The sequence below is a fragment of the Pangasianodon hypophthalmus genome, chromosome 6, assembly GCF_027358585.1.
Source record: "Pangasianodon hypophthalmus isolate fPanHyp1 chromosome 6, fPanHyp1.pri, whole genome shotgun sequence".
Classification (NCBI taxonomy): Eukaryota; Metazoa; Chordata; class Actinopteri; order Siluriformes; family Pangasiidae; genus Pangasianodon; species Pangasianodon hypophthalmus.
The window spans coordinates 29,868,476-29,883,674 of NC_069715.1; the positions used below are offsets into that span (position 1 = coordinate 29,868,476).

Below are 15,199 nucleotides of genomic sequence, written 5' to 3' on the forward strand. Positions count from 1 at the left end.
GGGTGCCAATACTTTTGACTCCAGCGCCGTCTCTTCGTCGGCTAGCGTACGGCTCAAGCGGCTGGTGTGGAAACAATCGCAGCCTCGCACACGAACCAGGCTGTAATTTACAAACCAAAACAAACGCACTTCAGCATGAACCCGACTCTATTTTAAAGCGCAGCTCACCGCAAGAATTTCCACATTCCTCTAAACCTCGCGCGTTCCTCCATGACAGCTGGAAGGCCACGTCCAGGTTTCTGCAGCACCGAGATCTTAACACACGTCCTAAAAGCTCGATAACGACACACGAAGCAAAACGTGACAAGACTTACGACGTGGTTTTAAATCTTAAAAACCGTGTGATTAGTACCAGAGCCGGGCGATATGACGATTATAATATCGTCATCGTGATAAAATGTTTTTCTGCGATACTAAAGATATAAACTGACCGAAGTGACGTTATAATTTTATACTTAATCTCTTAAATTGTAAAATATTAACGTTTTTACTGATAATTTATTGATCCATTTAGGTGCTTAAGTTTAAAAATTGCTAAATGTTAAATAAAATATCATCAAACAAGTTTTTTTTTATTATTGTTCTCACACCGAAATATATCGTTTATCGTAAAAATGCTTCCGAGAATCGTGATACGAAGTTTCGTCATATCGCCCCACCCCTAATTGGTACTAAAAATCATTAAAAAAAAAAAAAATTAAAAAATCATAAAATTGAATTCTACAATATTCTGGTAGATGGTTAAGAAAAAATTGAAAAACTGTAACATTTCCTAAATTTTCGTAACTCAAAAACCAAACCAAAACTTTACGCTAACTCAAAGATCTCGTAATCCTAAGACATCTACTTTATAAACGTGACTTCATAAAAAGTTAAAGCTATATATAACAGAAATTTAATAGCTAATACATAAACATATAAAAACCTCCACCGAGTGCTGGTTTATAATCCAGTAATAACAAAATAATAGAAGAAGAAAAAGAAAAAAACAAACAAACAAAAAAAAATGTTATTCTTCTAAACGGCAAACTTTAGAAAATCATCTTCCTGTGACAAGTCGAGACTTAAACTAAATCTCAACACTAAATAATTTGTAAATTATAAAATCAAAAAACTGATTTTGTTTCATTTCAGGAATTATTAAATTTTATGTTATTTAACGTTATTTAAAAATTATTATTTTTTTTTTTTAAATTGCGCTAGCTGAAAAAGTATTCACCACGACGACACACACGCCGTACTGCGATAAAAATAGTTTAAATAAGATAATGACGGTCGCTCGTGAGGAAAACACGCAATCAGAGTCGGTGGATTCTGTAATTGTTGTAAAAACTGGTATCTGATATCGTCCTCTATAGCCACGCCCACTTTTAATGATAACTTCAAATAAAAAAAGGATTTTTTTTTTAATCTTTTTAGCTCGTGCACTAGCTTAGATTGTGCGCTAATCTGTACTAAACACTAAAAAGGTAAATTATTTTATTCAGAATGGTCCACTAAGACCCTGTATGTTTACGTATACGAATATTTTCGAAAAAACGTAGCTTTTGCATGTGTTAGGAACATGCTAGAACCAGAAATCCTCGCATTTTTCGGCCACGTTGGTGTTTTTCGCTCATTTTTTCATCTCTAACTCTCGATACCCAGCTCATTATAACGTTATTCTTAAGAAGTTTCACGTAACCGTTTATCGCCACCTACTGGCCTGGTGTGATCATGTGAGCGTTTTTAAATCATTTTTGCGTTTTCGTGTGGATGAAACATTTACGAAAATGTTCGTGTGGACGGGAACAGGCGGAAAGCTATGTTTTCAAAAGTACGAGTATACCTGTGGGGGCGGAGCCTGAAGCGTACCGTCTTTTTCCCAGCATCTAAAAGTCTGCAGAATTTGTCAAAGAAGAATTGTGGGCGGGGCAACAAATCTATATAATCAGCACATTTTTCCTCCATCTCTGCTTCCTCGTGTTCCTCCATCTTTGTTTTGAAAACGCAAATAAAACCCTGATGAATAAAACCAAATGTCCCGCCCACTCGGAAATATTGTTTCGCTCAGAAATACGTCACGTTGCGGAAAAACATCTCTCGATGTTGTAGATACAAATAAACCAAAACGTATCACAACAAATGTTAGCTATTCTTACGTGAAAAACTTTTGCTGACTCATCCTACACTTGTCCAATCAAATGCTTTCTCGAACACATGCCCCGCCCAAAATCTCGCTTTAAAGCCAGTGTCGAGTCTGAGTAGATCGGACGTTATCTCGAACACTATTGGTCTGAGTAGATCGGACGTTATCTCGAACACTATCGGTCTGAGTAGATCGGACGTCATCTCGAACACTATTGGTCTGAGTAGATCGGACGTCATCTCGAACATTATTGGTCTGAGTAGATCGGACGTTATCTCGAACACTATCGGTCTGAGTAGATCGGACGTCATCTCGAACACTATCGGTCTGAGTAGATCGGACGTCATCTCGAACACTATCGGTCTGAGTAGATCGGACGTCATCTCGAACACTATTGGTCTGAGTAGATCGGATGTCATCTCGAACACTATCGGTCTGAGTAGATCGGACGTTATCTCGAACACTATCGGTCTGAGTAGATCGGACGTCATCTCGAACACTATCGGTCTGAGTAGATCGGACGTCATCTCGAACACTATTGGTCTGAGTAGATCGGACGTTATCTCGAACACTATTGGTCTGAGTAGATCGGACGTTACCTCGAACACTATCGGAAATCAGAAGACAGTCGGATTCCAATCACGGCTCTCATCGGAATTTTAACTAAAACACAAACCGACGTCGTTCTCTCTTTCGCAGTCGGCTAGAGCTAATTACGACGCAACGACTATTTGCATATTTATAACATTTCTTTTGCATATTCATGAGTATGTTAATGAAAGCGAAGGCATTTATGTACACAAGCTAATCGGATTACGGTTAAAAATCTGATTTTCAGAATATAATTTACATGAACTCCAGTAATCTGATTAAAGATTGATGGATTTATTAGACTCGATCAGATCAGAATCAGATCTCAGGACTGTATAATGTTTTAAAAAAAAAAAGAAAACCTCCATCTTTAAGGAAGCCGGTAAAGAAAACGGAGGGTCAATTAGCGAGACAAAGCGGCGCCGAGGGCAGCGATGTAGTCATTAAGAGCTTTGTTCGATTCCAAACACGGTCTGTTCGCCGTTAAACACAGTAACGGCGTGTTAATGCGATTTTCAGAGGAGGATGCGCCTCGGGCAAGAAGCTAATCGTGCAGGAACAAGCCCGTGTCTGTTTGCTTTCTTTCCCACAAAACAACGTCCGTCGTTTCTCTTTCAGATTTCTTTTAAAGCTTAGTGACACTGGTATCGAGGATCGATCCGATTCCCTGCTCATTTACGCATAAAAAAATCCTCTGGATTTTATTTCACGATTAAAAGTTAGCACCACGTAACACTGTGTCCTCGGAGAATAAACAAACTAGCGCTGCGTCTCAAATTTATTTATTTATTTACGTCCGATCCGAGACCGTTCTTCAGCGCCAACGCTAAACCGTTTTCCGATTACGTATTTTTTTTTTAAGTTTTAATTTTAAATACCAGTCTTTTCTAGACTTGTGAACGTAACGTCAGAGTTTTCGATTCCGGTCAGCTCATGGCGACAATCACGACAACAGCGTAAAGTTTTAAAAACAGAAAACGCTCTTCGTCACGGACGCCAGTGACAAAAAAAATTACTTTTGTTTAAAGTGCTGAAAATTGGACATTATACAGAAATGGAGCTGGAGTTTAAACTACAGTTTAAAGGTCAAGTTTGAACACTTATTGCATCACAAGCCTTCATTTGCATATCAGCACAGTGGAGTGAGAACAGCCAATCAGATTGCAGCTTCTCAGAAATTCAAACCAACAGCGTCTCCAAGCCTCAAGACACGTTTACGTCCAAAAAATTGTCACACCGTTAACAAAATACATACAAATACATCCGTAAATATAAATAAAACACGTTCACGATGTTTTATCAAATCCGATTCAATAACTTTCCATGATTCCGATACTCGATATCGGATCGACACATCCCTAATCTCTTATTTACTCTACACTATTTCCCATAAACTAATGATAATTAACTATTAATAACTAATTAATTAACAATAATGTATAGATGTTGTGGAATATGGGCTGCAAATGAAGAATTAATAGTCAATAATACACTGTATTAACACACAAGCACTTTATTGTTATTATTTATATTATTATTTTAAGTATTTTGTTTAAAAAACACTATGACATATATATATATATATATATATATATATATATATATATATATATATATATATATATATAACACTAGTCAAGTTTGAAGTTTATAATAACTTTGACAGGCTCGAATTGAACTCCAGTTAAAGGAAGAATCACAAATAACTGCGACACCGATATGACGTCCACTAGATAGGGTGCATACGTCATTGTTTCATCCCCTAGATAGTGCGCATATGTAGTGAATAATGACTTTATTGGGATTGAACCCTAAGCTAATAAACACCTATGTCAGATAGCGGGCTAGTCATCGCGCTGCTAGTTAGTAGCGCGACGTATGCTAAGTTTAGCTATCACTAAACCACTTGTAGTGATGGATATTAACTAGCTAAGTTATCGAAGTACATAAACTATTAGGCTAACTAGCTAAAGCTTGACGTAAAGTTTAACGCAAACACAAACACACACACACACCCGTGTTTACTCCCTGAATGGCGCTAATGCTAATTAGCATTCCAGCTCGACTGCATCGTAAACAAACCGTTTAATTCCTTTTATTTTAAAAGAATTGCGGTTTTAAAGCTGAACCCGGAGAGATTAGGGTGGATTTAGTGGATATCAGGGTGTTAAATGTAGATTTAAAGTGCAGGAGGCGTTACTGAGCGGCGTACCGGCCCGGGTCGTGTCGGTGAGGTCGTGATTAGCGGAGCTCCTCGGGAACTCCTTCAGCTTCCTGCCGCTCAGGTTCAGGCAGCCGGTGGCCGCGGCTTCCTCGAACGCCCGGTCCAGGGATCGGTTCCAGCTCGCGGGTCCTGGCACGGTTAATCCGTTCCCGGTGGTCGCTGACGCACCGGCGCTCCCACCGACAGCGAATCCAGGCACGGTGCTTTCCGCAGAGAGCAACACCGAGGCCGCCATTACACAGCGAACTCCCACTGATTCTCCCCGTCCCTGCCTTATTTCCTTCCCCCACCCGTATTCCGACAGCTTTCCATCTCCTCCACTAGGATTGGCTAAAACCAAGTGGACGCCATATTAACCGCGTTCGCTAGCATACAGCAACACGTCAATGCAGCCGCCATGTTGGAAAGGTCAACAGAGTGCACTATAGAGCTTGAAATGGATCAATTACAATGTGAATTTAAAAATCTACAAATCTTAGTTTTTGTAGTTGAATTTTTGTAGTTGAATTATTTATTATTTCACCTCCTACAACTTTAGGAGGACATTTCTTTGGAAACATTGTGTTCTACTCATATATATATTCAATTCAGTTTTGTTTGTATAGCACTTTTAACAATGGATACTGTCACAAAGCAGCTTTACAGAAATATATAAATTGCAAATATATGAATGTATCCCTAATGAGCAAGCAAGAGGCGACGGTGGTGAGGAAAAACTCCCTGAGACATCATGAGGAAGAAACCTTGAGAGGAACCAGACTCAGAAGGGAACCCATCCTCATCTGGGTGACACCGGATTATAATGCGATTATAAATAAATCCCTTCTATAACTGTGTACTACATGGACAAACAGTGTAACTGTGTAACCAGAAATTGATTACAGTTTTCTCATAAAGTCTGCTTTATATATTGTATATCTCTTCAAATATAACTGTGCAACTAATCATAATACTGTGATACTCATCTTTCACGTAGATACAACAGATAATTACGTTCCTGTTTAATGTTGTAATGGTGTTCTATATTGTACACCCATGGCTGATACTAGCTATGAGGTTTGGAAGATTTTTTTGTTTGTTTGTTTGTTTTGCATGTATATGTGATTTTACGTTACCATTACTATTATATACACACATGTTCACATTCATCCTGCAGTGATACGCTGCTTGCCTTCGTGTGCTGTCAGAACTATCGAGATGAACGACACCACAATGTCGTAATTACGAGTCAGAAACTCTTTCTTCTATGAGCTCAGAGGTTACGACTCGGGCACGTGTCAGTAAATAAGTCACGGCGGCTGCCGAGGCATCGCTTCCACAGAGATTTTAACTAATCACAGATGTTGTATGGCTTACTTTCATCCAGATGGGAAAAACCTGGAGCTGGGATATGGATATGTATATATGCTATGCAATTCAATGCATTAAAAAAAATTCCTCTGTTACTCATTATGTTCCTGTAGTGCAAAATTTCTTGTGTATGACATCAAACTCATAAAGTAGGAACTTTCCGAGGAAAATTGCTTTGTTACATGTGTTAAGAAATTTCTGAATATTGTAGATGATATACTGTAAATATCACTCTAAATATAATGTATATGTACACTGCTGATGAGCCTAATTTCTGGATTTATTATATTAGGTTTATTATATAATAATAAATTATTATAAATTTAAATCCAGCAAATCACTTTCTAAAAATAATTACATAATAGTCTAATATTAATAATAATAGTCTAATAATAATAATAATAATAATAATAATAATAATAATGAACCAGAGTAGAGCTTTCCACGTTTATTTTGAACAGGAATCAACAATAATACAAAACAACAAAATTGATTAAGAATTGCAAAAGTTTACAAATTATATGTCCAGTGTATATTTATGTAAAAATACCTTTAGAATAAATATTATGAATATGATCTAAAAACTGAGAACAATTAAATATAAAGTGAAAACACTCATAATGTCAGAATCTCACCTGATTAAAAAAAAAGTGGAATAAAAAAGTGTTTTTAAATCTTTATTTATGTTCTTATTTTGACACGTCTTACATCTAAATTCAATAGAACCCAGTGAGAAAGTTCACCCTTCTAAAATGGCGGCTCCGTTAACGCGTCTGACTGAATTCAATATGGCGGCTATGTTTTCAAGCAGCCTCTGATTGGATCAGCCAATCCTACCACGGAAAGCGGGATCGCACTGTCCAATCAGATTTCAGGAAGCTCGAGAAGGAGGCGTGGCCTTTTCGGATTGCGGGTGGTTAAACAGAACGGCTGTTATTATACGCATGCGCAAACCGACTGACCAGCGACTGAGGAAGTAGACCGGACAATAAAAGTCTCTTTATTTTTCTACTAAAATTCAGTTAAAGTGGGCGAATATTTTTTGTACTTTACCGATAAAAAAATAACTATTTAATAAGTACTTATTCTGTTTATATCAATGAATTATTAAGTAGAATTTTTGCTTCTTGGTGTTCATGTTTAGACAGCAGAGGGCGCTAGATTTTTATATATTTATTTTATTTTTAAAAAATATTTTTGTATTTTTTTTATAAGAGCTCTAGGAGTCGCTGTTATTACGTACTAGAAATTTTTTACTTTCTCTCCTTCTCTGTCAGAACACTTCATCTGACGAGCTATAAATTTATCTGGCCTCCATTTTAACACACACGCACACACGCACACACACACACACACACACACACACACACACTGAGAGCAGCCAGCAATTTGCATGTCATATATCTGTCATACAAACATAATGGATAAGAAACATAAGAGAAAAAAAAAAACACTTTGAGTGACAAAGCTGCTCATCGTCCCGTTACATGACGGATCACGTTTCCTGAAGGAATAATAATAAACAAATTAAAATGACCCGTCTGACTGCACGGATGCGAAACTGACACATGTGACGTCTGATATTATTTATGATCACGAAGGCAAAGTGATTCATGCGATGTGCAGAAATGCCACGCGGCTGCCCGAGGGCGAGAGCGCTCTCATCTCTGCAGACGGTTCGCTCCATAAAAACGGATCCTTTCGCTAACCTTCGATTCCGCGGCTCGGGAATGAGAACGAATTCTGACTTTCCAGCATCTTTCACTGTACGACATTTCAGGTTCTTTAAACTTAGAAACGAAAGTTCAACTGCTACCTTGAAAACACGAGAAACCTCAACCTGAAGATAATCTTTCCTTCAACTCAAGGTCAGGACAAGACAATGACTCAAAGTCAAGACAAGACAATGACTCAGAGTCAACACAAGACAATGACTCAAAGTCAAGACAATGACTCAAAGTCAAGACAAGACAATGACTCAAAGTCACAACAAGACAATGACTCAAAGTCAAGACAATGACTCAGTCACAAAAAGACAATGACTCAAATTCAAGACAATGACTCAAAGTCAACACAATGACTCAACGTCAAGACAAGACAATGACTCAAAGTCAAGACAATGACTCAAAGTCACAACAAGACAATGACTCAAAGTCAGGACAATGACTCAGAGTCAACACAATGACTCAACATCAAGACAAGACAATGACTCAAAGTCACAACAAGACAATGACTCAGAGTCAAGACAAGACAATGACTCAAAGTCAAGACAATGACTCAAAGTCACAACAAGACAATGACTCAAAGTCAAGACAATGACTCAGTCACAAAAAGACAATGACTCAAATTCAAGACAATGACTCAAAGTCAACACAATGACTCAACGTCAAGACAAGACAAGACAATGACTCAAAGTCAAGACAATGACTCAACGTCACAAAAAGACAATGACTCAAAGTCAAGACAATGACTCAAAGTCACAAAAAGACAATGACTCAAAGTCAAGACAATGACTCAGAGTCAACACAATGACTCAACATCAAGACAAGACAATGACTCAAAGTCACAACAAGACAATGACTCAGAGTCAACACAAGACAATGACTCAAAGTCAAGACAATGACTCAAAGTCAAGACAAGACAATGACTCAAAGTCAAGACAATGACTCAAAGTCAAGACAATGACTCAAAGTCACAAAAAGACAATGACTCAAAGTCAAGACAATGACTCAAAGTCAACACAATGACTCAACATCAAGACAAGACAATGACTCAAAGTCAAGTCAAGACAATGACTCAAAGTCAAGACAGGTTTTTAACAGCACTTCCTGAAATGTTTTATTCCTCTTATACCACATCAATTTTCCAATTATTACACTTTTTCATTTATTAAAGAATGATACATCGTGTTTTTTTATCTGTTTAGAGTTACATTTAATGTTCTCACTTATGTTATAGCAGCTATAAACAGTCGTTCCCTCACCAGCCTCTCTTTATTCTCTCTCTTAAAGTTAAGAATTTGCAGCTTGTCATGTTACCAAAAATCTGTGGAGTGTAAACCTCTGTCCTGACGTTACAGCTTTACCTCTGACTGTTACAAAGCGCTGACACTGGAGACTCCTTCCATAAAGGTTACATAAACACATTTCTCCTTACAGAAAACTATCAACAATTTTTAAAATCTGTTTATTATCAGTAATACACTGTACACGTCCCTGTGAATGAGCTGTTACTATGGCAACGATAACGTATTAGAACCAGAGCATTAATATAAACCTGTGATTTGCAGCTGCACTACTGTCAGAGCTGCTGTTATAGAAACTTAATCAACACCTTCTGACCAATCACAATCCAGAACTCAACCATTCTGTGGGAAAAAATTGATTAGTGTACGTTTGACTTGAGTAAAACTGTACAAGTATAAAGTCGTTAACATCGGTTAGCTTTTAGATTTTTTATTTTTTAAAGACAGACTGAAATTTTGTTCATGAATTTTTGGTCACTTTCACTTTTTGGCCAAAGAGAAAATGTAAAAACTTTCATGTTTACAAGTGCATTATTTTCATATAACAGCACGGTCTGGAGTGTGTTATTCCGCTTATACCACAGCGATTTACTACATTTTACAACGATTACAATGTTTTACTTATTAATGTATGAAATGTAGCGTATTTTAGTGGTTCATACTTATATACAGTCATCCTTCTTCTCTCTCTCTCTCTCTCTCTTTCTCTCTCTCTCAAAAACCACAGCTTGTCATCTTACAGAGAAACCAGAAAGCATAAACTCCTCTGTCCTGAAGACTTTCCTGAGTTTGGAAACTTTACAACTTCTAACTTGACTGTTAGAAAGCGCTGACGCTGGAGACTCCTTCCATAAATGTCAAATAAAAGTCTCCTAACAAAAAAAAATGGCACCATGTCAACAATTTTAGTTTTACTTTGGGAAACAATAATGCATTTTTTAAAAATCCGTTTATTCTGAGTCTTAGGTTATGTGGCGTTTCCGCTGTGTATGAGCTGTTACTATAGAAACGATAACGTATTAGAGCGAGTGCGTTAATATAAACTTGTCGTTCACGTTACAGATGGAACTACTGTCTTAGCCGCGCTGTTATACAGAAATAATGCCCACTTTCTGACCAATCAGAATGAAGGATTCAGCTGTAGTGTGGTGTAAGAGACTCTATCAGAACTGGACTGTGTTATGCTTTTTTAATGTTTACTGTGTTGTTATTTTTATTTATGTTTTATTTTACACACTTCTTCTGAAACTGTAAATGAGGTCAGTGAATAAAAAAGTTAGCGTTAAGTCACAGAGAGCCTCAGCAGCAACATGCACTGAGTGTCAGTGAGTAAATAAAGGATAAATATAAAGATGATAAGTAAGTGATGATAGAAATATATCAGGAAAACATTTACATTTACATCGAGTTTATAAAACTTGTTACTGCTTGTACTTTCTGAACTGTACAACACTCTGTACTCTAATATATTACATTTCACATATGCCTTGCACGACGTTTTAGCGGCGAAGAAACCATGATGAACTTTCTCGTCATTTTGATGTGATATAGAGTAATGTGTAAATAATGAGCCTGTGGAGACGTTGTTTGTAATTTACAGCCAGCTTGCTCTGAAGAGGAAACTGAAAAGCAAGATGACACAAAAGGACTTTTTCTTTATCTTTTCTCTGTGTGTTTCTAATGATGCGGATATCACACGATTAAACGTGAATAACCTTTCACAGTGGAGTTCACGTGAAGAAATTGGCGGGACGTGTTTGAATTCATCCACCCTGTGTAAATAATAAAACACCCCTGATTCGCTCTCTCGCTGCAAATGAGTTACTTGTTATGGATTGACCGCTGTTCCTGACCCGAGCACATTCTTTATTCAGCACGTCATTCATCGAGGTCCTGTGTGAGATCTGAGACACGACGCCATTTTCAAACAAATGCAAAAGTGTTAAAAAAAAAAAAAAGGTGTCAGTAAAAGACCTCACAGGCGAGCCACAGTTCGTTGGGTTTTTGTATAGAGAAAACTGCTGAGAAAGAATTCTCAGCGATTCGGATTGGTCAGAAGGGGTTGATTAGTTTTCTATAACAGCAGCTTGGACAGTAGTGCAGCTGCAGATCTCGGGTTTGTATTAATGTGTTGGTCGGTGTGAGTTTTCTTCTTCCTGTTGATTGCGTTGTTGAGGATGTTGGAGATCATCACGGTCTCTTCTCTGCCTCCCAACACTCACCTGGAGTAATTATAACCTCCTAACAGCTACCACCGTCCATCTCTCACTCCACACCTCCACTGCTATTAAACACTATTAAGACTCTTTTATCGCTGCTGTTACAGTCAGCAGTTTACAGGAAATTGTTCCAATCTGTGTTCTTGGGTCAATCCATTTCCCAGAATGCACCTCTGACTACAAACATGGCTACCATGGACTCCAACTCCAGGTTCACACACTCAAGTTCACCTGAGCACTCCACACTGAATAAACACGCTCACAGCACTCAAGACTTTGTGAAGGATTCGTTCCGCTCTGTTTCTCATCTGACGTCTGACCAAACCTTTGATTCATGTTCGCAACTTCTGATTTTGACCCACGTTTGTTTTCTTGTTTCATGATTATAGTCTCGTCCTCTGAATACCTGTTTGTACATCACCTGACCCTTTACCTGATTCTGGATTCTGACCTTGAGACTGTGTTTTGGATCGTGTTGCCTGACAGGTCTGAGCGTGTGTGTGTCTCAGCTCTCATCTACATGGACTCTACTGAGATAAAGATTCGACTCTGAATCGACTCACTGCAGGAAATGAATCACGAAGTGTTTTGGGTTGCAGCGTTTTGTTTTTTTTAATGTAGATGTAACCTGATAAACTGAGCCAAAGGACAGAGCTGTAGTACTGCAGAAATGTGATGTTCTGGAGATTTTAGACAAACAAAAACAGAAAAATAAAAACTAAATTATGGATGCAAGACATGAGATGTTGTAAACGAGTTATTTATATAATTATTGAATCATTTATTTAACCCATGCTTGGGTGATTGTTGTGTGATTTCTATACACACTTGTTTTACGAGGACATTTTCAACCCTACACACACCTCAGACAATTTTTTTTTTATGTGTGAAACCAAAATGGTCAATTTCGCTCTGATTTGAACTCAACAAACGTAGTAACTGGTGTGAAAGCGATCTTAAAATTCCCACATCTCAGAGAAGGACCTCTCAGTTATACGTTATCAAATTACTGTGCGTTACTTTCAGCTAAATGTAAAAATAAAATATTTTAAAATATTCATGTTTTACAGTTAATATGAGATGGATTTCTTCCATGGACAGAAGAATGACCTGTTAATAAAAATTCGTAAGAAAAATGACAGTGACAAAGTGAACATGAGCTGCACAGAACAACAAACTGAGGAATTATTATTGCTGAGACGCCCGGACTCGGCATTAACACCCGCCGTGGCTGTGCATGAACACGACCCCGAGGTAATTATACGGAAAGTCAGGACCCTTTGATTATATTTTTCACATCGCAACGACAGCTGATTAATTAAACAGTGAACTTCACACTCTTCTGCCTTCTAATCTTCCAAACGCACTGTAAAGCTCTCTCTCTCTCTCTCTCTCTCTCTCTCTCTATCTCTGCGTTTCCATCTAATGACTGAACCTCGGCAGGAACCTTCCACATACCTAATCTCATATTCTGTTTAACTTCATTTTTCAAAGCACGGATCATCAATCACACTCTGGAAGAAGGTAGGAGATCTCTCACGGGCTGCAAATCGGAGAGACCGAAAAAAAGATGTCGTAAAAATTGAGCACGTTCAGCATGTTTCCTGTTCAGTGTTGGAAAGTAAGTGTACAGTATAACACCTGATGTGGAAAAAAATCTGAATATTTCTGTTCAGGTTAATAATATATGTAATCCGGCTCCTTGACAAAATGTTATAAATTTTTAAATATAAATATTGATATGAAACTCTGGTCTGTGATGTGCTAATACTGACCTTCTAAAAAATATAAAAAAGTGAAAAAGTCTCATTATATTATGATGTTTCTAATTTGTGGATCTCAACATGACTTTTAATTTGTAGTATTTTATTTAAAAATATCTTATTCAATATCTTTTATTCAGCATTTAATTAAAGGACTTCCTCCGTCTTGGTATTTTATTTTATTTCTTTAAAAAATTAATCTCTCAAGTAAATGTTATCCAAATACCAAATGGAGCGAGAGATCATTCATCCAGTTACAAAAGATTCATTTGCTCGTGACAGAATTTAAATATTTAATGTAAATTAAAGGTTTTGTATTAAAAAAAGCGTTGAAATAAATTTTTACATTTTTAATCAGGCAAGTCACGTGTTTCAGCACTATATCTAACTGTATCTAAAGTTGATTATTTTCCTGTAACAGCATGTCCTGATGTGTTTTATTCCTCTTTTACCACAGCAATTTTCCAATTATTGCAATTTTTAATTTACTAATGAATGACACGTCAATGGACGTAAAAAAAAAAACAAAAACGCAGCTTGTCACGTTACCGAGAAACCACAAAGAAGCGTAAACTCCTCTGTCCTGAAGATGTTGAAAAACTGAAAGTTACAGCTTTAAGTCTGTTACAAAGCGCTGACACTGGAGACTCCTTCCATAAATGTTAAAAAATAAACATCTTTCTGCTAACAGAAAAATTCAGCATATTTCTCTGTACATGTCCCTGTGAATGAGCTGTTGCTATAGAAACGATAACGTATTATAACCAGCACATTAATATAAACCTGCACTACTGTCAGAGCTGCTGTTATAGAAAATTAATCAACACCTTCTGACCAATCAGAATCCAGAATTCAGAAGCTAATTCTTTGAAGACGAAAGAATGTGGGACATGTTCAGTGCACTTACGTTTTGCGCTGACTTTATCTATGTGAACTTTGACCTGGGAATTCATGAGCCTCGGTCTTGTGAACCAGTAAAAACAAGTGGGCGGGGCTTTTTCTTTTTTTTTTTTTTCATTTCTCTGGAAAAAAAATCTCTCTTATCCACCATTGTTGTGTTTTTTTCTTTCTGCCTGCTAGGAATTTCTCGTTAGCAATGTTGGCACATCTGCAAACGTAAACATCGAATCTCCGCATTATTTACGCTGCTGTTTTGGCGTCTTTTCTTTGCGAAAAACAGCTGTACATGACACGACTGCAGTTATGAGAAATGTTTGAATGAAAATGAAAGTCTAACAGTGGACTGAAAGGGCTGTGGTTTATTTCCTTGCACTAGATCTTCCTTTTTTTTGGGGGGAAAAGCTCAACAAAATCACTGGCTCTTCATATAGTTTAATCCCTTCTGCTCTGAGCTCCTCGCTTTAGAGACGCCACATCCACTGAATGCTTTATTTCTTTATTTCTCTTGCTTTCAACATCAAACCTCAAATCTCCGATGAAACATCCTGTGAGGTTCAAACCAAATCTCTGATACGCTGCCGAGGCGGATCATCGTTACTATATTTATCTCCCAACCTCCAAAGCTGTATGTCACATAATCACTGCCATATGTTAAAAAACCTGAACGGCTTCTCGAGATACCTTGAAATTGAAGCTGCTAATAAAGACAATCTTATTTAGTGTGTGAAATTTCAATCAGACTCAGTTAGCTTTAATGTGCTAGTTTAATCGCGTCTCTTTTTAAACCACAAATACGAAACACACCGTAAACAGAATGGCATTACGTACGAGTCTGTGAACAGTCAGACTGAAATATCCTAAAATGTATTAGCTAATTTCACACGCATACATAAATTAGCATAAATTAAAACTCCTGAATGTATGTTTCTGGTAGAAAAGGGCTATGGCATGAATATTTCGCAACGTGCTGATTAATGTTTTTTAAAAATTAGTTGTCTT

General features: G+C 37.4%; 1 protein-coding gene across 6 annotated transcripts in view; it reads right to left on the reverse strand.

Annotated features, from left to right (window-relative positions):
• The window catches only part of lrch3 (leucine-rich repeats and calponin homology (CH) domain containing 3), a 42,641-nt gene extending 37,409 nt beyond the window's left edge, over nt 1–5,232 (reverse strand). For 3 of the 6 annotated variants that reach the window (XM_026913661.3, XM_026913662.3, XM_026913663.3), the window contains exon 1: nt 4,932–5,231. In XM_026913661.3, coding sequence (XP_026769462.3) covers nt 4,932–5,178 — 247 coding nt within the window. In that variant the 5' untranslated portion in view covers nt 5,179–5,231. Of the gene's footprint in view, nt 1–4,931 lie in introns of all 6 variants that reach the window. The other 3 variants (XM_034305169.2, XM_026913660.3, XM_026913659.3) reach the window with 1 other exon arrangement.
• Between the last annotated feature and the right edge of the window lie 9,967 nt (nt 5,233–15,199).